At 45.9% G+C, this 23624-nt stretch overlaps 1 protein-coding gene across 3 annotated transcripts in view; it reads right to left on the reverse strand.

Moving 5' to 3' along the window:
- Positions 1-11237: 11237 nt before the first annotated feature.
- The window catches only part of FAM78B (family with sequence similarity 78 member B), a 103866-nt gene continuing 91479 nt past the window's right edge, over positions 11238-23624 (reverse strand). For 2 of the 3 annotated variants that reach the window (XM_067728514.1, XM_067728516.1), the window contains exons 2-3: positions 22397-23322; positions 11238-13308 (exon numbers count right to left, since the gene is read on the reverse strand). In XM_067728514.1, coding sequence (XP_067584615.1) covers positions 22800-23322 — 523 coding nt within the window. In that variant the 3' untranslated portion in view covers positions 11238-13308; positions 22397-22799. Of the gene's footprint in view, positions 13309-22392; positions 23323-23624 lie in introns of all 3 variants that reach the window. The other variant, XM_067728515.1, reaches the window with a different exon arrangement.

Consider the following 23624-nt stretch of genomic DNA (forward strand, 5'->3'; position numbering starts at 1 on the left):
CTTCATTACACATACATGGAAACAAATCACATATGGCACAAGGGTATTCTGTATGTCTCCTTCTTACCCTATTAGTTTCTGAGCCCCTTCTTCCAAGAGATGAAAGTTTTTTCCTCCTGTTTGACGGGCTGTGTTTCAGGCTCTCCTTGATTTCACACTTGTGCTTTAATCATCTCAACCCCCAAGATTTTTTATGCAGCTCCTCTTGCCTGGGAGGCAGTTTTACAGAAAACATGATTTGAAATGTCTAACAAATAAGTAAGCATTCTACACAGTTGTTCTACAAAGGATTCATTTTCTCACACCTTGGTGCCCCAGACAAATACATCTGCCTCACTGGCACCTTCAGTGGCAGCTGGTGTGCTTCTGTGTGATGGCTAAGAGGCAGGGGCAGTGCCGTGAGTGCATAAGGTGTGAAAGACAAATGTCATTTGGGAGTGCGCTTTCATGGGCATTTGGGGGAAGGCTGTGGTTGCACCTGGGCCGCTGCCTCTTCTCACTGAAGTGTGACTTCCACCGGCTACTGGCTCCTGCAAAACGGTCTTTTGTGATAGGGGCATTTGAGAGTCAGCCCTGCACTCTTGAAGTAGCAAATACCATGGCTGAAATCTCACTTTGGCAAATGATAAGCGATCAAAGCCAATGAAAGTTTTCTTTTTCCTGCTGGGCCCCTAAAAATGGCACCGATGTAGATTCCTGCTTGGGTTTATCGTATAAGCACTTAGTAGCAGCGATGGGATCCCCCAACCCCATCCTGCCTCCCCACTCACCTCCATCACCTTTCCAAGTCTTCATGGAGACAGGGCTGTGTTCAGTCGATTCCAGCTCTGGGGAGGCCTGGCCCAACACCAAGGGTGTCAAGTCTCAGGCCCATGGGGAACAGGACAGATGGACTGTTTCAAGGACCTAATGCATCTTCCCACAGATGCAGTGGGAAAGGAACTACAAAAAGGAAGTGTTTTGCTCCAATGTAGATGCTCCCTCCACTGGCTGCAATAACCTCAGAGCACTAGGTTCTAAAGAAAGCTCTGTGATCCTAGAATTTCATATCCATTCACTCAACAAACATCTATTCTGAGGTCCTGGGTGTACGGTATTGCTCTTGACCTCGAGAAGCTCACAACAAACAAACTGCAGAACAGCTGATGTGAGTACAGAGGGCAGAGTACAGAGTGTGGGCAGATGGAATGACTGGGCACTGCATCATGAGTTGGGGCAGGGAGCAAAGGGCATTCGTAGAGGGGACAGCTTGTGCAAAGACACCAAGAGAACAACATGACATGTTTGCAAAGTTCTGTCCCTAAGTGTCCTATACTTGCTTCTCCTCATTTTATGTTCTTCCTTCCTTTCTCCATTCAGAGTTCTGAAATCACCTCCATCACCTGTCAAAGACCTAGGAACTACTGCAGAATCTTCATGGGGAGCTTGGCCACCCGGCCAGGACATCCTTACCTCTGATGAAGACCAGTGGGCAGTGTCAGTTCAGACTCAGTAGTGCTCTCGAATGAGCTCCTGGCATGCTGGGTCTTAAAAGACGAGGCTCATCCACTCTCACCCCACTGGGCCTCTGCTCTTCCTCAATTGCATCCACATCCGGCCTGCTCCAGGCACAGGGCCTTTGCACTGCCTGTTTCCTCTTCCTGGTAAGCCTGCTTCCCTAGGTGTCTACATGACTCACCCACTTTTTTTTTTTTTTTTAATTTAGCTGCCATTTATTAAGTGCCTACCATGTGACAGGGGCTGATCTAGCATTTTATGCATTATCTCATTTAATCCTCACCATAAGCCCATGAAGTAGGTATCATCGTTCACTTTTTAAGGACTGGAGGTCTCAGAGATTGAGTGACTTACCCAGGTCTCCTCTGCTAGGAAGTAAAAGGCTCTGTGTGTGTCCAGGTTTATCAGGTTTCAATGTCTGTGCTCTGTTCCTGTTGCTTTTTTTTTTTTTCCCCACCCACTTCTTTTAAGTCTATTTTTAAACACTCCCTTCTCAGTGAACCTTCCCTGGCCATCGTATGTTCAACCCCTCATCAATCTACATCTTCATTTCCTGCTCTGTTTTCCTCCAGAGCATTTATTAACATAGCTTATATTTTGCTTACAAATTGTCTTTATTATCTGTCACTCCCCAGCCTGCAATTAGAATGTAAGCTCCTGAGGACAGAGCTAGAACAGTGCCTAGCACATAGCAGGTGTGCCCTACGTGTGTGCTGAATAAATAATAGAGACATGGATATTTCTGAGGACTGAAAAACGGGACTGAAGAGACGTGGCTGGGCCCATCTTGCACCTCTGCTGAGGGGTGGTTGTGCATTGCAAGAGAAATCGCTAGGAAATTCCTCTGCCCGGTTTCCAAACCCCTGCTCCCTTGACTCGGGGCCCCATCAGTTTCTATCAGAGAGGCCTCATGCCCCTCTGCCAGATCCGGTCACAGCATCTTCACGATCTCACTGGGGCATTGGGACTAGGAAGACAGTGGCAGCCCCTCTTCCCATCCTCCACACGGCAGATGCTGCTCGGATGTTTGTTCAACTGATTGGGCCACCCCCTCCTTGCTCTCACCACAGGCAGTATTTTCTTAGCGTAACTTGGCAACAAAGGTGTGAAACAGAGATATAAGAATGCCCTTGTTCACAGCTTCTGGTTTCTGCCTACCTGAACTCACCAGCAGGAAGAGCTTTTATTCGGGGGTGTGGGGGGAGGAGGGAATACAGAGCCGGGGGCCCCGGTTAGCTTTCTTGCTGTTTCTCCCGCAGCTTTTGCAGTGGCCTTTCTGCCCTTGGGATCCCAGGCTGTCCGGTTACTGAGTAGCTCATCGCCCCAGCCTCGCCATGCGTACACCATCACTACAGTGATGCTGGTCTCCGTTCCGTCCACCCTGAGACCTCCCAGCAACCCCTAAAGACAGGGGTTGTGTCATAGGAAGGTGACACAGGAGCAAATCATGAGGGGAGAGATTGGAGGGAAATCCCATCCTTCCCTCACAGAGGTGGGGCAGACCAGAATTCCCTTAAAATCACCCTTCCTAGAATGGGGCCAGGTGAGGGGGATTTCCTCAGGGCTGGAATAGCCCAGGCTTCGCGGGGCCTTAGCAGGGCTCCCAGACACAGCTGCCTCTGCTACCCCTTCCCACAGCAGAGGGAACCTTGGTCCTCCGGGAGCCTTCAGCTAGAAAGGAGATCGAGTGGGAGTCGGGACCCAGTGCTGGACTGAGCAGGCACGTGAGCGCCAACTCTGGATGAGTTGGTGGACGGGCCATCTCTGGCATGGGCCGGCCCTCTGTGAGCTTCAGTGATGTTTGGGGCTCTCATCCAAAGGCAGGTGGTTTCCCCGGCCCTCCCATTGCTTCTGTAGCTTTAGGCACAGAACTGATGCTATACATGAAGTAGGTGACTTGCTGTTACCGCCAAGAGGGCCCTCAGCCCTCCCCTGCTGCAGGGTGCAGAGGGAGAATTCTAGTTCTGGGGCCTGTTCTTGTGATGGAGGCTGATTGTGCCTGGAGGGTCGATCTCTGGTGGAAGAGATACACCAGAAGTTTTCCAGGAGAGCACAAATCCATGGGATATAAGTTGCGGCTTTCCCTGCCTGTCCCAACCTGACAGGGGAGAGAGAAGCCTGGGCTGAGAGCGACTGCCCGCTGATTCACCTCTCGAAGGCCCTTTCCCTGGATTGGCCACCTCTGCATCCCTGAACCCGGGGCTAGACCCTGACCGGCCGTGTGCTGGGGATCCGGGCACCTCTTTCCTGCGCTTCGGGTAAGTCCTGCAGCTAAGCGAAAAATGCAATGACTTTTTGGACCTCAGTGTTCTCATCTCTAAAATGGCCTGACCGATGATAAGTGGGCTTTTTCTTCATTCTGAACTCCCAAGCTGGAGCCTTGCAACGTGCACTGCGTAGACCAGAGACCAGGAAACTCCAATTACAGCTCCAGCTCCGCATGTATTAGCTGTCTTTCAGCCTCACTGAACCTTTTTTCTTCCTATGCAAATACGGACTCATAACACCCCACAAGGTTACTGGTAGGGTAAACTGAGATATTATATGGGGCAAGACTTTATAAACTTCTAGATTTTATACAATGGAAAGTGCTTAGAAATCTCTGAATCTGGGAATGAGAGGAGCCTGCAAGTCAGAGGGCATATGAGACCTTAACTCTCAGGGGGCTGGCTCACTTCTCTCTCAGTCTAAATTATCACTACAAATGGACAGCAGCCCTGAGGTAGCTCTTTATTTGACCTTGAAGAGACATCTGAATATCATTAAACACTCCAGAGAGTCAGACGACCTGAGACCTCTTGACAACCTTAAAATGCACCCTGGCCATGGGCATCCCAAGTTGCCTTTCTTTCCACTGGGCTGCTTGTCCTGGAGGTGGGCTTTCTTAAAGAGGTGGCATTTGGGGGGTCCTTCTAGCCATCAGTTTACAACTTTGGTATTTGGAAGAAAGAGTCAGAGTCAACTCAGAATTGCCCAGGACAAACTCTCCAGTCTGCTGTGTTTGCTGCTGCCAGATGGACCTGTCTGTTTGGGATGGGAGAGGGGTGTTAGGAAGAGAAGAAAAATTCTCCACCAGATACCATTTTTTACTCGCTCAGAAATTTAACTAGGGATCCCTACAGCTTCAGTTGGAGCCCATTTCTCCTTGTCTTTCCTCAGTGATAGGAAAATAATTGGTTCCCATCATCTTCAATGTAGATAATCTCACTAGAGTGAACAATTGCTACACCACAGATTGGGCTGTGGGGCTGAGACAAAGGCAAATTCCAGAATTTTGCAGATAGATTTGATTTATTTTGTGTCTCTGTCTCATCTGTGACATGAATTTTCGGTTTGAAAACTATGATCATCACGATTTTAGCTTTCCCCACATCCTTTTTATTTCTTCCTGAAGTTCTTTTATCATCTATCTTGGTTCATTCTCTATTCTTACACATGAAAATGAGATCTGCCCACTTCCTTCGTCTTGAACCTGGGCTCATCAAGGTTTCTCTGTCTTTTGGGTGGTTTTATCCAACTTCTCTTGGAATCTTGATGGTAGGAGCTGCAGAAGCAGGGTGAGGATACTTTTTATACATCCTCCAAGCTGAGAGGGTGGATGAAGAGGTTACTGTCTTTCCTGGTTGCTCTAAAACCTCCCACCCTGACCATGGGGAGAAGAAAGCAGGCAACATTTGGCAGCTCTATAAAGGTGCACTTTATTTTTGTAGAACTTTCAAATTTTTTCCCGAGGGCAAGTACATTCCCTTTGTAGAAGCACAGGGATTGGGCAGTTATATTTAAGAACCATTTCAGAAAATAGAGTATGCCTCTTGTCTTAGTTTGGGCTGCTGGAACAAGAACTCCATAAACTGGATTGCTTAAATAACCACGAACATTTATTTCTCACAGTTCTGGAGGCTGGAAACCCAAGATCAGGGTACCAGTATGATTGGGTTCTAGGGAGGGCCCTCTTCCTGCTTTCTTCAGGTGGGGGATGGTGGGGGGGAGAGAGAGAACAAGCTGGGATCTTTTCATTAAGGGCACCAAACCCATCATGGAGGTTCCTCCCGCGCACAACCTCATCCAAACCTAATTACCTCCCAAAGACCCCATGTCCAAATACCATCACTTTGGGGATTAAGGCTTAAACATACGAATTTGGGGGGGGGAGTACACAAATATCCAGTCCATAGCACCTCTCCTCCTGTAGTTTGCATCTTCTAAGCTTTCACAGAAGCCATATTCAGTCTTATTTCCTAGCTTAAACTAATGGGGTCAGTACCAGCTGCCTGTAGGCCAATGTGACAGTTTTTTGTGTTCACTGGTGGGCATTCTCCAACTGCTGAGGTGACGAAGTTAACAAAGAGGATGCAGAGGCCTGGAATAGGACAAGAAATCCGACTGGTTGCTCACAGCCACAACTGAACCCCTGGGATCTGTTACAGGAGTGTCCTTTTCTCCACACTGATGCTCAGAACTTCCTAACAAGGCCCGTGTAACAGTGCTTCTTCAATACATTTAGTGTGATTATGCACCTGCTGTTCCAGAACACCTTTGAAGTGGGCTTGCTTTGAATTTACTTGAATCAGATAATTAGTTTACAGGCAGAAAATATATACTGTTTTAATTTGTCCAACTTTAGTAAGAACTGCTTTGGGAGTTGTGTGCAGCATGCTATAAAAATAACTCCTTTTAATTATATTTATTTACTTAATGAATCACACAGATAGTAGGTAAGTGGAATGTTGAGGCAGCCTGCAGAGTTGCCGCAAAGCATCACATTTGTACCGTGCCTTATGATTTATAATGTAATTTCAAATCCAGTCTTATCTTACATTTTCAGGGAATTTTTCAAGCTTTTGTACACCTAGTAAGATACAATGCTGGATCTCAGTTTTGGATCTTCTGGCTTCATGTCTTGTGCTTTTTACAAATGCATTGAGAAGAATCACACAATGGAGTCAAGAGAGCCTTATTGGAATTCGCACCCTGACACTTAGTAGCCATGTGACCTTGGGAAGGTCACTTAACTTCTCTCAGCTGCAGTACATGAAGTCCTCATAGGTTAAACTAGGAGACAATAAACCTGAGACTGCTTTGGAATGCATAAAGCATAGATCTCAAGCCTTACATGGAAAAGGATGCCTGTTAATGCAGAGATTAAATGGGGTGCCTGGAGAGCCCATAATTATTCATGTTGTTGTTATTAGTAAGTGCAATTGACAACTGCTTCTTTGTATATAGCCCACACAGAAATTCACCTGGAGGCAGATCTTCTAGAACTCTTGATCCGTCTTTTTACCCCCTCCCATAGTACTTCTCACCATCTAACACACTATACAATTTCCTTATTTATTGTGTCTATTGTCTGTCTTTCCTCCCACCAGAATGGAAGCTCCAGGAGGGATGGATTTTTGTCTGTTTGGTTCATTGAGGAATGCCCAGCATCTAGAATGTAGTATCTGGCACATGTTGGTCACTTAATAAGTATTTGTTGAAATAAAAAATCTTTTTGCTCTGTGGATCAATCCAGTAATTTCCTTCACCTATGCAAATGTGGGCTTTCAGGGAGGGCGCATGGAAGAAACGCAGCAACTTGCAAAGGGAACCTGGGTCTTTCTGTAAGACAATGAAAGCCAACTCCTCCTCCCCAGGCTGGAAGTTGGGATCTTCAAGGGGCCCAGAACCAGGCTAAGACGAGGATGAGTTGAGATCGCTGACCCGGGGAGGAAAGGGCTCAGGTCGTCGGCCTGGGTACAATGCAGAGGTGTAGAGATTCATCAGGAAGGTGATTTCAGCACACAGTAGGACTGATTCTGGAAGGGCCTCCAGTCCCAGCCCCATTGGCATCCTTTGAGAATAGTGACTGAGCAAAGCATGGTGCTCAAAGCTGTATCAAGGGGACGGCTTGTGTCCTGGGCATCCTGGATGTCTTCCCTCAGGTAGTGGGCAGGGAAGGCAGGAGGAAGGCAGGGCAGGAACGGGTTAATGTGACCCTGTTCTTTCTGCTTGGTGTTTTGACTCTTTTTGGTATGAGTTCAGGATCCAGGGTCCCTGAGAAATGGCGGGGGGGTGGGGTGGGGGAGGTGGGGAGCCTCAAAAAGGGACTGCTGAGCTCTCTGCTAACAGGACCTAAGAAAGTTCAAGTAATGAATTTGAAAAAGAAAAGAAAGACGACCATATTTATATTCCAAGTTGATTCAGTTGTAACGTTCTTTTCACAGAAATAGCAATAAATACATAGTTTTTGTTTGAATATTCTGTCTTTGCTCCCCCAAATCTCTTCTTTAAGTGTATGTGCATATAATTAGTTAGGTTTTAAAAAATCAAACACATCCCTGTTTCCTTTTCCAAACCATTACAGAGTTTAACATAGAACTTGACAGTTTTTTTTTTAAGTGAAAACGAAATACCACTTATAATTTCAGTTTGGCTCAGCTATCACTTATGTTCCCCAAACCTCATCTGTACATTTGAACTGTACAGGTATCCCCCACTTTTTGTAAGTTTGTTTTTATGAAACTTCACTTTTATGAAAGACCTACATTAGTACCTGTTTTTGCCGATGGAAAGAAATCTGAAGATTTTTGTTTTACAAGGTGAAAAGTGAAAGTTCAGTGTTTCTTTTGCAGGAGCCCTTATAGCGGCAGCAGGCATCTGTAGCAGTGACAGTGGCCCTGCCAAGCTCCTTCCCCAGGAATTACGCTCAGCATCTTAGCACCGAGCCGCCATGGCTTTGACTTGTGTCTGTAAGCACCTGTGCTTCGTCTCAATTTGTTTTGTGCATCCGTTAGCAAGATGTGTCCTGAGGTAACTGCTTCTTCGCTTTACGCCACTTCGGTTAATGAAAGGTTTTATTGGATAGTGGGGGAGACCTGTATATATACATGCATTCACACTTGGCGTGTTTGGCCACCACCAGTGCATGGTTTATTTCTTAAAATAAGTGAACTGGGAAAAAAGTGCAAATTGCCCTTTCCCAGAGAGTGTACCTCAGATCACACTTTCTAATAGAGAAGATGCAGAAATTCCTTGCCTAAAATGTGTCTACAAAGCTGCTTCCCATAGAATTGAGCATGTGTTGCTTAGTTGAGTTGGTGAAGGTTGGGGATGTCTTAGATTATAAATACATATGCTTAAAAATGTACTCCCCTCACCTCATGACATGTATGATAGAGAAATATTTTTTTCCAAGAGTGGAAACCACTATTTACCACTCTCTATTTCAGTATCTGGGTCTCCTTTCTTGCTTTCCCTCTTTTGAGTGGTGGTGGTAGTGTGTGTGTGTGTGTGTGTGTGTGTGTGAGTGTGAGAGAGAGACAGAGACAGAAAGAGAATGAAAGAGGAAAGAGAGAGAATATGAACTAGTGACTCTCAGCCCTCTTAAAACTGCTGATCCCACAGAATGGTCACATCTCATTTAAAAGAGCCATGACAGATTTGAATAATAGGTGCAGTAGAGAGAACAGCTGGTACCTAGAGGGCACCAAGCACTTACCAGTCAGGCACTGGCTTCCAAAGCAGAAAAGCAGGTCGGGGTGAGGCGGTGGGGAGAGGCAGGGGGCGGGGTTCTGATGGGTGGGGTCCTGATCGGCTGGGTCCCCAGTTCCTCCTACCTCCATTGGGTTTTCAGAATCCAAGTACAGGTCAAGAGCTCCATCCCCACTATACTTCCCACTCTTGCATAGCTGCGGTCCAATCATTTAAAAATGCAGCTCTGGGCTTCCCTGGTGGCACAGTGGTTGAGAGTCCACCTGCCAATGCAGGGGACGCGGGTTTGTGCCCGGTCCGGGAAGTTCCCACATGCTGCGGAGCGTTTGGGCCCGTGAGCCATGGCCGCTGAGCCTGCGCGTCCGGAGCCTGTGCTCCGCAACGGGAGAGGCCACAGCAGTGAGAGGCCCGCGTACCGCAAAATAAAAATAAAAATAAAAATGCAGCTCTGTGGGAGAGAAGGCAATATCCCAGAAGTCTTAACTGCCTTCGGGAGCTCAGACTCTTCCAAATATCTTGTTTTAGTCTGACCTTGGGTAGCAAGTGTTAAGCTAAAGGAAAATCATTTAGCAAAAGCAAAGCAGAAACTGATCAAAGGGTGCTCTAGGGAGGAGTGGAGGTGGGGAGGGGATGGAAGGGCAAGATTTGCCCTCTGTGTTTCTAGAATTTCTTCTTCCCCCAATTTCACAGCACTGAGTCACAGACTAAGATAGTGCATTATCAGGGAGAAGGATGAGGACCCCTTTCTGTTCCTTACTCAATGTCATCCAGCTTCTTTCTCATCTGAGACTTGCCTTCTGCACCAACAATGATTGCAGCGCTCTGCCTTAGTCTGCAAGTTTTCCTAGCTGGGCAGGACTCCTGCATCTGCCCTCAGTATGTCCCTGAGACCTTCCCTGGGCTTTTTGGAAAACCAGGCACTGCATCTTTAAGGACCAAATGAAAAAGAAAAGAGACGTTGTTGTTGTTATTGTTGAATACATACTGTATTTAACATTTTTTTTAATCCCAGAGAAGTGAAATGCAACATCTGTTTGAGTTTATGTAACATCCAAAGACTGACGACTCAGAATTTCCTAATTAAAGTCATTTTTAAGGCACTCTGCAGAGCCAGCTTTCATCTCTTCCTTCGTTGGGTTTTTCTCCAAACTGTAGCAGAATACCTGGGTTCTCTTTCTTCAGAGTGATACACACATGCTCATGCTTTTAACCTGCTCTTTGTCCTGACGACACCGAAAAACAGCACAATTCCAATGGGGAAACAGGAAAGGAAGGAAATACACGTGGGGAGATGGGTGAGGAGAGCACGGAGAGAACATCCAAGTCGATGAACTGATGTGGTAGGAGAAGAAAAGAGAAGGAGCAGAAGGGAAATGGAACAGGGTAGGGTGGGCCAGATGGCTGGCGGCCGGTGAAAAATAGGCTACACTTCCCAGTGCGATTTCAATTAATTTAGCTGGTTCCTTTTTTTTTTTTTTTTTCATTTTTAAACATAGGGCCGGTATAAGAGAGGTGTCTCAAAATTATGGAAAGTGTATATAGGTTAAGTGTGCTTGACTGTGTTCATGCACTGATGAAGGTTTGATTTTAGAGATAGGTGTGATTTGAGGGGTTGTAAAAAGTCCCCCTCTGATAAAAAATAATCTCCCCTACTGGCCCACCACTACGCCTGAAATTCCTACCATGAGGGCCACTCCTTCAGATTAAGGCATTTATCTGTAGCCCCTATTAAGACGTAAATGTCACCTGGGAGGGGTAACAATCAACTCTTTAGCACCCACTGACTGAACTGTCTGTCATCTATCAGAGAGTAGGGCCCTGAGAGATGGGACGGAGGGCAGGGACATTCTGACTAATGGGGAAACAAGGCTTGGTGATATGGGATACAGGAGAGGGACCAGCTGGGCAGCTGAGGGTGTGCTTGACATAGTAGTTGCCCCGGGAGGTTACTTGGGGGCAAGAGAGTAACCTTTGAGGGAGATGGGGCAGCAAAAACAACCCTTCCCACATCACAAGTTCCCCTAGGCTGTGTGTGTGTGTGTGTGTGTGTGTGTGTGTGTGTGTGTGTGTGTGTGTGTGATGTGTCTAACAGTTTGTAGATATTACAACATTCTGTGTATATATCCAATATAGAATTCACTTGGGTCTATTATGAACGTAGTATATCTCTATGATTTGTATATATTGTGTGCACATGTGTACACACACACACACATTTACTCACACTCAGCAGTGGAGATCTTGTAAGTGTGAAATGTGAGGTGTCTCTTATTAGCCATCTGGGGTATGGATTGTCCAATTCTTGGGGAAAGGACTGGCTTGGGGCAATGTGTCTCCTTTCTCTGTTATCAGTAGACCTGCATTCAATTCAGGTGGCTCTGCAGAAATGGCCAGGGCTTGGGTTATAAAGACTGGGCACGGGCATTCCCATCTGGATTGGGATTTGGAGAATCAATGTCTCCAGCTTTGGAGTCTGGGAGCCTGGGGGAAGGGCAAGTAGAGAAAGAATCTGGGAAACGGTAGGTTTCTGCTCTGAGAAAACCTGGAAGTTGTCTGAGAGCAGCCTCCAGGCTGGGTGCAGGCACCAGCCTCTATGTACAACTGGAGGGACCTTCCAGCTCTCCAGGGATCTGCTCAGGTTGGTTGACCTGATGGGGAAAGTTCAGTGGGAAGGGTCAGAGATGGGGAAGGTTCAGGGCTGGAGGAATGGGAAGAGAACTCATCATTCCTCAATGGCCTTTTCCTATTCTTGGTGCTGAAGAAAGCTTGGGAAATAAAGGGTGAAGGATGTGGGTGGTGGGAAGAAGCAAAGGAGAGGACACTAGAAGTGCTTCTCAACTCTAGTCTCACGTTAGAATCCTCTGCGTGACCTTTTAAAAATACCAGGGCCAGGCTACCCCCAGAGATTCTGCTGGAATGAGCTGGGGAGGGGACCAGAACTGGGTTTTCTGTAAGCTCCTCAGGTGTCTCTAATGTGCATGTGGCATTAGTTAAGAAGACAGCGCCAGAGCAATCGAGAAGTCTGGTTCTGAGATGGTCAGGCTGGAGCTGAGTGGCTAGACACCATCATGCACATGAAGAAGGAGAAGGGGAGGACTGATCTGAGGGGGTAGGTTAGGGGCTTCTGAGAGCTTCTATTTGGACAGTCAAGCCTCTGCTGATGTGTGTGGCTTTACAGCCTCACTAGCTGGTGGTTTCTAACCCCACTTCTGGTTCAAATCTGCTTGAGGTGGAGGTGTTTGGGCAGAGGGAGAGAATTTCCCCCACTGTTTTCTGTCATTTAAAAGAGAAATAATTCACTGTGCCCCATGGGGCCAAGAAGACAAATTCTGGGGCTGGGTGCTTCAAAGATGGGAGTAGATTTTCTGCTGTATGATAAATACGTATTTCATAAATAAATAAATCAATAAGCAAGGCAGTAAATAAAATAATGCACACACTTTTTGCCTTCTTAGGGTGGTTCTTCCCTCACCCCACTGATCCTAGTGACATACACTTTGCCCTTGGTCACCCGAAGGTACCCAGCCTGGCCATGTAGGGGAAATAAGACTGCTTTGGCCCTGGCTCTCCAAGGATCAGAGAAATCTAGAGAGAGTATTAACACTGGCCACCCATGTGGAGAAGGGAGAAAGAGGGGAGATACATACTCCCTCTGTTTTTCACCCAAAAGTGTAGGCAGGGCAGGCAGGGTTTGGGAACCAATGCTGGAACATTTTAGGTATCTGAAGTCCAAGCTGACCAGTACTTCATCCCAGCTTCACTTAGAGGGATGGGCATGGACTTGAGATCTGGATGGACCCACTCTTTCCACACAAAAAGATACAGCAGGCATGGGCTTCCCCGGTGACGCAGTGGTTGAGAGTCCGCCTGCCGACGCAGGGGACGCGGGCTCGTGCCCCGGTCCGGGAAGATCCCACATGCCGCGGAGCGGCTGGGCCCGTGAGCCATGGCCGCTGAGCCTGCGCGTCCGGAGCCTGTGCTCCGCAACGGGAGAGGCTACAATAGAGAGAGGCCTGCGTACCGCAAAAAAAAAAAAAAAAAAAAAAAAAAGATACAGCAGGCACAACTCTCACTTTAACACAGCTCCCCAGGAGCCAACCAGCCAGCCAGCTAGCCCATGGAGACTGCTGCATGGCACGTGGTGGGGTGGGAGGGGTACAGGTCATGGGATGAGGGGATGGGAGGATGGCGAGGAGACAGGTAGGATGGCACCCATTTTAATGGGAAATCAGCTGTCCAGGGCTTCAGCTTCTGGAGCCACCAGCCATCGCTCATTTCGTCCTCTTTAGTCTCTGCCATGTGGTTCTGCTCCTGGTGTGCCTTGTCCTACTAGGTGACCTGTATGTGGACATGGAGACATGTAAATAAAATGGGCATTAAGACAGTGACCAAAGAATGTCATTCCTTAAAAGCAGATGTTCATAATCTGGGTTCCATAAATAGATTGCAAGGGGACAACGACCCTGAGATTTTTATGCAAAATTATGGGTACTTATTTACATATGCATTGCTCTGTCAAGATGGTCTATAGCATTTATGTGGTTCTTTAAAAAATGATTCAAAACTAAAATAATATTAAGGGATTCTAGATTGTTTATAGGGGTAACCCATCAGCAAGGCACAAAAGGATCTATAGAAATGGGTGGGAATACCAGACCCTCCATGGCCTTGGTTCTCAGCATCTAAAAGCACAAGGTAATTTGCAAGAATCGCTGATTCACCAGAACCCTATGGCTCACCCAGTATACCTGTGCATGGGCACACATTTCAACTGTGCTAAAACTTTTTGAATATGCCTGTATTATTCAACTTGAAGTTGTCAATCAGTTTTTCTTTAAGAAAAGCAAAAAATTTGCCACTATTTTTTGGGGTACTTGTATATATTGCTTCATGTAATAGTGGTGGTCCTAAAGAAGAAGTGGTGAACTGAAGTTTTAAAATAAAAAGGGTATTTTTGAGCGTATGAAAGGAGTTGCTCTGAGGTAAATCCAAGCATCGGACATCTTCCTCTTTCTTCCCTGATCATTTTTGTATGCTTTGTTTCGTTGGAGTATTGACATGCTGGGTTTGCTTACAGGGATGTACTGCTATAATGGCATAAGTAGTTCTTATGATTCTAAATGAACACTGTTGCATTTTCAAATTTTATGCATGGTTTCAGTTTCAGAAAGAAGCCAAATTTCAAGTTCTTGTAGATATGGTCAAATAAACTTGTTCCAATTGTTTGAAGTTTACAGACAACCCCGTTATACATGCAAGTGAGGAGTTATAGCCTAGAAGCCATTCTAGAAACTGTCCCGCCCTACACCTTGTGCTCTGGAATAGCTACCATGCTCTAGTGTCAATGAATGCGAGTTCCTCTTCCTGCAGTGAGCGATTGGTCAGAGGCACTGATTGCGCTAGGCTCTGCCAGCCCTTGATGTTGTGCATGGCACAGAGTGACAGACATGGTAGGTGATGGGGGAGAGTAGAGTACCAAGTGGGTACAGGTGTGCAGAGGCTTTGAGACAACCTCGGAGTCTCTCTGTTGCCGATGGACCACACTGCCTGTGTGCAGAATTCGTATCATCATGATGACTGCTTTACATGACTATTATATTCATTATCATGTTATTCATATTATATTAATTACACAGTAAGGATGCCTTTGGGTTAGCATAATTTTTGTACAAAAAATATTTTAGCTGCATGGTTGAGTTCTGTCTATCAGTTTTCCCCAAGGCAAGGCACAAGAAGGTCAGAGCTCTATGTCAGTGTGCTCCCACAATCCTAAAACCTTTAAAGGGGTGACTGTGGCACTGAGGACAGGTCTTCTTCCCATTTCACAGATGGAAAAGTGCAGTTGACCTGCATAATAAAGTCAATTCAAAAATCAGGCCTCAGGGGTCTCAGATTTCCTGGTCCACTAGACCCTCCTGAGCATTTGAAATAGGCTTGGGAGATGCTTCCTTCGTTACTGAAGAGGAACAGACAAGACTGTTTCGGATGCAGAAAGTTTGGAATCCAAGTGAATTTAGAGTTGCTTATTCTCTCATAAGAAATGCCCCATTTCCTTTCTGATAAACATGCCCAAAGAAGGCATTTCTCTGTTTTGATTTTGTGAGTGGCTCTTAGGAGCAGGTATTTTCTTGCTGTTTCAGAAGACCCATGAAATTCTCCAGGTGAGATAGTAGATGAGTCTTTAGTCCCTGGTGTGTGTGTGTGTAAATGCATGCATGCATGTGCACTGTGCATGAAGAGGTAAGTGGGGTAGTGCCTCAGTCCCTGTTCACCTGATACGCATACGCAGAGTCCTTCTTCCTTTCCTAATTAATTAGAAGTAATAGCTTTCTATAGTTTCTGGTACGTGAGGGAATGAAGTGGGAAATAATCTAATTGGCTGTCTTGCTTTCAAAGCCCAGTTTATTGAAATAGTTCTTAGCCTGAAGTGCATGTATTATCCTTCCTGTTATTTTTCCAATTAACGTTTCATTGGATCACATCTGTGTGGAATATTCTAATTGGTTTGAAGGGTGGGGGTGCTGGGATGAGAGCAGATGGAAAGAGAACCAGCTGTTCCCTTCATCACCAGAGCCGTGCATGTACTGATGTGGCTGTAGGTTTTCCCCAGCGCGTTTCTTTAGAAGAGCTCAAAGAGCTTGACAGAGTGCTGCCTTGTCACCTTAGCCATCCTCACTGAGCTCTTGGGCCAAACAGGCAGACCAAGGGAGCACTTGCCAAGATTCTGGGGTTCCTTTTGTGATGTGTGACTCCAAAGGGGAAAATGAGTGGCTTCCATAGTTTCCTGTGAGCACTGTCTACCTGCTGACTCTGTTTAGCCTGGAACACAGTAGACACCCCCTACAAATACTTGTAAGAGTGAGTATCCAGAGGGGTCTCACAACACCCTCCCATATCTGCTCTTCTTGTGAAGAGAACAGTGCATAGAAGATGGCACGAAGCAGGGCTGGGGCTGGGGTGAGGCGAGCCAGGTGCCGAGGGCAGACACTGAAGGGGGCTCCCTCTCAGCAGATACAGAATCAGAGCTTGCAAACAGGAGTGAGCACCTTCTTAGATTTTCCAGCCCAGGCACCTTGGTTGGTTTACGCTAGTCCCGGGCCTGGCCTGAAGCAAAGCATTCCGTCCTCCCTCCTGTCTCCTCCCTGCTGCTAGTGATGCTGGGTCTCAGCCAGCCTGAGGTCAGCCCCAAACTCAGCCGTCTCTCCATTCAAATGCTTCACGTGCACCCCTCTCAGAGCCCCTCACAGTCTCCAGGGAGGTTTGCGTGCAGCTGGGCTGCGGCCGCTCTGTGTCTTGGCCTTCTCCCCTCACTGCTGTAATTCGAATGTCTATATTCCCTTCTCCCGGGCATTTCTGACCCAGCATTCAGCTGTTTTAAGGGTCAGGCCACGTTTTCTGGGTTAGTGAAGGACAAACAGGAGCCCTGAGGCAGAGAAGAGCCTCCTTTGCAAGGCCACGTGGCCTGCTACCCAAAGGCCTGTTTTCACATTTGCCTTGGTGAGAAGAGATAGTAGGCTCTCGTCAGGACCACTCTCCAGCTGGGCAAAATTACCTTTCTCCCCAGAAAGTCTGTGGTGGGGCCCACCCGGCAGTGAGGAACAGATTGGGGTTTGGGGCAGGGAGCCTTGGGAAGTAGGCCTGAAGCAGGCTATGTGGCTGGTCCAGATGGGGCCATGTGGAATAGGGCTATAGCAGGCAAGGCCGGCAGAGAGAGGGGCCACAGCCAAATATGCCTCCACGGTGGTGAGACGGCTTAGGGGTGGAGGCAGCGTTGGAAAAAGTATTTCCTTCTTTTATGTGCACCCACGTGACCAAATCTGTAATGTTACCTACAAACTGTGGCGTCCCAGCCAAGATGTGGGGCATCAAAAACCGTCCAGGGACAGACAGGCCAGTGGAGAACCACATAAAATTATATATACATATAATGCTAATAATTTTTCCCTCTGCATCTCTTGCCTGAGCCAGTGACAGGAAAAACATAGCTGTCCCCGGCTGGCTTCTCCAGGAGACTTAAACTAGGCAAATTGTGCTGGGATTTCAAGTCCGGCCCAGATCCGATCAACCTCTTTTCCTTTCCAAAAGGAAAGGAACTCTTGGAATTCCAGCTATAAATTCTGCCCAGAGCTGCTTTCTACAGGGCTATGCAGTGGTCTCCTTTCTTTTCTTGACTGCCAGGGTCCAGTTCTCTCCATCAAGGTGTCTGGGGGCAGGGGGAGCTCAGAAGCCCCACCTTCCCCCAAGGACATGTCTCCCTTGGCAGGGACAGTGGGTTTCCCTGAGATGGTCTTGGGCGTCCAATTCAATGGCACTTGAGGACCTGCAACTGACCCTGGGCCCCATGATTCTACTGAAGTGACAAAACCTTACATCAGGCAGCACATTAGACATTTTGGAGTGTTTCCAGACATCATCCTGCTATGTCTTCCTGACTATGATGTTGGCTGGGCGGTATTAGTGGCTCAGTTAACAAAGGAGACAACTGAGGCTGAGATGAATTACGTGATTTGCTGAAGGTCTAGTTCATCAGCTGCGTTTAGAAAATTCAAGTCATGCTGAGGTCTTGGGCTCTGGCCTCCTGACTCAGAGTACTCTTCCAAGGTGGAAGAGGAGAGAAATCACCTGAGGGCACAGACCCTGAGACAGCTGAACCCAGACTCTTCAGGACAGCTTATTCTGTCTGGACAAAGTGCATCCAGAGATCCATTAGGGTGACCCTGCAAAGACTCCCTCTGCTAGTCAGTCAGCCCTGCCTGAGGAATAGCAGTGGCTGGACAGGCAGAGAAGGATGCCTGCATTTAACTAGGGAGAAAATGCTCTGTGAGAATGGAGTAAAAGTGTGGTGCCAGAAGACTGAGATTCAAATCTTAAGAGCACCACTGATATTATTAGTGTGACCTTGGACAGGTCACTTGACTTTCAAATCCCTTGTCAGTAAAGTGGGGATATAAAGCAGACCTTATAAGATTGTTGAGAATCAAATGACAAAATTTTTGTGTCTGTGCTATGCAAACTGCAGCATACTAATCAAATGGGAGTTATTATTAATAACAATAAGAAGAGAAAGATTAGACCAATACTAAGATTTTTTATCTTGATTAGAGATGTTTTTTACTCCACACAAAGGAAGGTAAAAACCCTTTGTAAACTGTAAAGCACTGCAGACCTCAAAAGAATTATTAGGAGGACTGAGGTTAGTTAGTGATGGGATCCATCATGGGAGGGAGCATGGCTGACCAAGGAGAGCAACTGCAGTCCGTCTCCCTAGAGGCATTCCTATAAGAGTGTTTAATGATGGCCAAACAACCTTGGCTGTCCTCTGGCCACTGAGCTGGCAACTCTTCTGAAGGCCTTCCATAGGCAGATGTCCTACCAGGGAAACTGGAACCAGATGTACTCAAGATCTCAGAAGAAATTAATGGCAATAAGACTCTGGGGTAAAAATATCTCTGGGCACTGAGCTGGCTTACTCCACTCCCTTTCTATCTAAGGATCTTTTAGGCTTAATTATAGAGTTCGGGCATTCATTGGGGTTTTAATTAATTTTCTTTTCAGCTTGAAGCATGTGTGAGTGTAGCGGGTCTGTGTGTGTGTGTGTGTGTGTGTGTTTACATCTTTCTTTGCAACTCAGTCGGGAGCTGGCTCTGGCAATGTTTAATTGTGCCCTCAGTTCTAGCAAGAATGTTCAAGGTGCCAACCGGAGCTTGGAAAGCCATTGTTTCCAATACCTCTGCCCCACATGCTGCTCCTGACGCACTGAGGGATGGCGGGTGGCAGGGCCTTGCTCAGCTGGGACCTCAGCTGTGGGATGCGTGCTTTCCTCCTCCTTTTGTGCTCTTGGTGTTTCAGGGATTCTCAGACCAGGAGAGCAGATTTCCTACTCCACTAATTACCAGTACTGTGTTAAGAGATGCCGAGTGACAGCCAGCTCCCACACTGTAGCCCCCAACAGGCTTTCTTCTGGGCAAATCTCCCTGGGAGTACACAGTTTTCTGCATAAGAAAACAGTGTTACTTCTCTTATTTTAATATGTCCACTTAGTAGACTGGTAGGGACTACATGACTGTGTGGGTGAAAGTGACTTGCTTTCTCCTTTCCTTCGTTCTCTTGTGCTCTCTAGGCAGGGAACAACGCGGGAGGCACCACAGCATAGTGTAACAGCATGGGATTTGGAGTCAAGTGGCTCAGTTTGAATCCTAACTCATGACATTTTCTATTTGTGTGCCTATGGATAAGTCTCTTAACTCCTTTGGATCTCAATTTATTGTCTGTAAAAAGGGGATAATAATAGCAATATCAACAACAATATTACACTCATAAGACTGTCTGGGGATGAGAAAATGCATGTGGAAGCCTTTTGTAAAATACTCCATAAATTGTAGTTCTTTTATTTTACTGCTCAGAACTACTGCAGAGAACATGATTTTGACCTGTGAGATATTCCTAGCACCAGGAAAGAGGGAGTTGCAAAAAGGCCCATGGAAGGGGAGGCAGAGAATGAACTCGCCTCCAACCTTGCTGGGTGCTGTGGACCAAAGCAATGAACTGGGAATGTAGGATGCTGCAAAGGGCCCAGATTAAGAGTTCAATCTCAGAACAGCTTGCATAGATAAAGGGAAACCAGGAACATTCATTTTTTGAACATACTTGTGACAAGGATTTCCCCCTATTCTTTAAAGGATGGATTCAATTGTCTCTAGTGCTAAAAGGGTGAATGGCTCAAGGTTGATGACAATGCTTTGGCTGGAGACAAGGGGAAAGCTGTGGGTCTTAGGTAAGTGTGACCATGCTGTGATATGAGATATGGGAGACCTAGGGTCTTCTCTTGGCTCTGCTGCTAATTATGACCCCTTGAATGATGTGACCCTGAATAGATGAGCTAATATAGCTCGACCTCAATTTCCTTGAGATCATGGAATAAAAAAATCTCAGAGGTGACTAAAGAATCTATGACCTAATGAAATGCTCTTTTCCACACAGGAATTAAAAACTCTTGTGCCAACTGTTGTGTGTATATGTGTTTAGAATCCAAATATAGTACTAAGACCACCCAACTAAAACCTAATCAAGGCACCATAGGAGCCCCTTTAAGCTGATGGTGTCTGGCATCAGACCCAGGGACTGTCAGGGGAAGAAAGGCCTCATGGGAGGATGGGGGTGACCCCAACAGAGATTTCAAGGTGAATTCTCTCTTGTTGGAGAGTTTCATTCGGCAATATCCTGATTAGCTGAAAGGTAATGATCTAAGGATGACAGAAAGAAAAGGGATCATTTCCTTGTAAAGCAACTATAACTCTAGAATAATAGGCTGCAGGGCAATCGAGCATTCTGCCAGGCTGATTTCAGAATTGAGAGACCCAACTATGGAGTTCACAACAGTATCACTGACAATAATCATAATGTATATTTGCACAGTGCCTTTAACTTTCATAAGCACTTTCCCATCTACTTTTCTCATTTTTGTTGTTACATAATTTTCCAGAAAACTTGTGGGAGGTCATTTCTTTTAAAACTCTGAAAAGTGTGAGTTTTCAGTAGGAACAAGTCTAGCTAAGTATGTAGCACCTTGCTTTATAAATACGATAAAAGTTATGCTATAAACATAATTGTGTAAGTAATGTCTTAGTTTAATGGGCAGAAATCTTGTGTAGTATTTTGCAATGTAAAAAATACTTCCTCATTAACCTTCTGTTTGTTACAATTTTAGATTTTTAAATATCAGGTTTTCTTAAAGTAGGGCCAACAGGGATTGGATTCCAGGATAAGTATCCACACTCCAGAATTCCATAAGGGTAGCATCTAATTCATTCACAGGGAGAGAGTCCTGTTTCTGACATCAGCGTGGAAATCAAGCAGTTTTATATTTAAACCATGGAGCTCTCTGGGACTACCTCTCCCATAAAACAAGGAGGCATAACATGGGAAGCGACAGAGGAATCCAAATGTAATAGCTGAATTATTTCTAAATGAAATGTCTCCAGGTCTTCTGTGAGTCACCGATGTGTCATTAACGTGGTGTTATAAATAGCTCAGCTTGCCATCAATAACTGATCTATAAGAGAGTAGCTGGTGGTTGGGGTGTGAGATACACTCCAAAACACTACATAATTTGGAGCGGCTCTGTTAACCCTCTCATGTAAATAAGCACCATCTCCTCGGACCTGAAATAAATTAGACTAAATTGCATTTTTAATAAATGTAATAAACAAGTCATCCTGTTTTTTCTTCTCCCTTTTCAAACTCTGATAAAAGACAGGTCACTGGAGCCAACCATGGGATTGTAATAATTGTGTTGGATTGTAATAATTGTGTTGAATCGTAACTCTCTCGTCTCTGAAATTAGGCTGGCAGTATCCACCCATAAAATCCACGATGATATTATGAGAGTTTTATAATTATTTTGCATGGGGGGGTTTGAACAAGGATCTATCTATCTATCATCTATCTATCTATCTATCTATCATCTATCTATCTATCAATCAAAATTAGCACTATGGAGGATAAAAGGAAAAGCTCTTTTTGTAGTGATTTAAAAGCTCTTTCTGTGGTGATCCTTATGGTAAAGACTGGATACTTTTAAAAGTTTATATTGGCCTGACTGAAGATCTCAGCAATACAGGTTTGCTTACTGTGAGTAACTCAGATTTTCATTAAGAGTCTGAAGTTAAGACTTATGGAGCACTTTCTCACAAATGCTCAAGCAGTTAGAGTTGAGCTTCTGTGAAGTTGAGCTAAAATAAACATATATAGGTACACAGTATATGTACTGGGTATGCATAAAACCTATAAGCACACATGCAGGTACAGCTGGCAAATCTGCTAGTAATTATGCTATATATATCCTGGCATGTGTGCTTGCATGTGTGAACGTGTAACAGTAAAAATACTATTCTTACTTGTAGAAATGTTCTTGAAACTCTACATGGGTTCATGGCTTATAAACAATTATCTTTTTGTAAATTTAGGGCTGGTAATGGGAACAGAATAAGCAGCTGTAAACAAAATCACAATTCGGGTTTCACTAAAAACATGGTGAAGGCCCCAAATATCACAGCTATTGCAGAATACAGAACTATCTATCCAAATACTGTGATTGAGGATACTTTAAATAAGCAGTTTTTGGAAAGAGGTGGGTAGATGGAACCATTGAGAGTCACCATCAGTTAGAACTACGGTCAGCAACTTGGACAGTTCCTAGGAGGCTCTCCCTCAGAATGGAACCAATATCACGTCTCCAGTTTTCTTAGCGTTTCTTTCATTCCAGTGAGTGTGTTGATGATTAACTAAGACATGCACAGGTATTATTTTGCAATAACAAATTATTCCCTCCTCCTTCCATTGCCCATTCTCTTCACCACCTGACTTTCCTTCCAACCCTTTCCCCAGCACCCTCCAGTTGGGCAGTGGAACTGTATGTCTTACAAACACCTGGTGTGGATGTTTTCACTCCCACTTCTAATTGGTTGGGAAGCAGCATTTGCCACAGGCACTGTTTACTTTTGTTTCCATCCCCTGCATCTCACAGGAAAGAAATGGTCAATAGTTCAAAGAATCATCCTGGTCAGCTCCAAAATATGGCTACTTGCATGGTAATCACAGCAAGTCTGTCAAATCAGTGATTTCTTTATTCCTAAAAGGAAGGGATTTTTCCTAAGGATTATGGTTGTACCACCCAAGGAGCAGCTCTACTCTTCACAAGTGGCTGCAAAGGCTGGCAAACCACGAGGTCTGCTTTGGCTCAGAAACTCAGTTTGGCTCCTGCCACCCCTGGCAACCTCACTGTGTGTCTCAGTGGCGTGTGCTCCACACACAGTCAGGCCAGTCTGCTTCTACTTAGGAGGGATCACAACCAGAGGTGGCCCCCGCTTGGGCCTCCACATGAGGACCTGGGCATCGTTGGCATTGGGTTTCACTAGTGCGTTGGGGGGGATAGGTTCCATCCGGCTCAGGATCCGGGGCTGCTCCTGCTGAGTCCTGCCCACCAGCCGGGCCCGTTGCCCCAAGAGCTGAAGAGGGTCCACCTCAATGTCCACCCTCATCCTCCACTTGATCGTCTGCAGAATGATCTTCTCTTTCGTGGTGGTGTTCATGGCCACCAGCCAGGTAGTGAAACTTTGGTCCCTCTTGATCCTCGTGAGCAGTGGCACATTGCTGTCACTCACTGGCACTGCCCATGTCACACTGGGGTAGAAATTGTCATTCATGCTGACGGAGAACCTGGAGATCTTGTTGGTGGGGCCAACCAGGGTCACAGTTTCTGTGGTGTTCCCGTACCAAGGGTAGCTCACCCCATCTGAGTCACTGATGGCTTTTACTCTCCCTTCCCTCAAGTCAGGCAGTTCCCAGCTTGACCTGGCAAAGCAGAAGAGATGCACAAGAAAAGAAGAGGCTGAATGAATTTTTCAAAAGCTGGAGAGATGCCCACCACTTACTATCACAGTCAACTTGGGCAAAATGGGAGGTTCAGAGGGGAATTCAGGTCAAAAAGTTCTATGCTGTGCTGTTTCGGGATTAAATGAGAACAAATCAAAAATAAAAAAGCAATACCAGAACAAGTTAAATTAAGCCATAGCTGGTCCAACTGGAAGCAAAAAGCTCAAAGAAGCATTTATGAGACCCACAAAGAGGCATCAATTAGCTGGAATGGTGCAATG

The sequence above is a fragment of the Pseudorca crassidens genome, chromosome 2 (genome assembly GCF_039906515.1).
Source record: "Pseudorca crassidens isolate mPseCra1 chromosome 2, mPseCra1.hap1, whole genome shotgun sequence".
In the NCBI taxonomy this organism is placed as follows: domain Eukaryota; kingdom Metazoa; phylum Chordata; class Mammalia; order Artiodactyla; family Delphinidae; genus Pseudorca; species Pseudorca crassidens.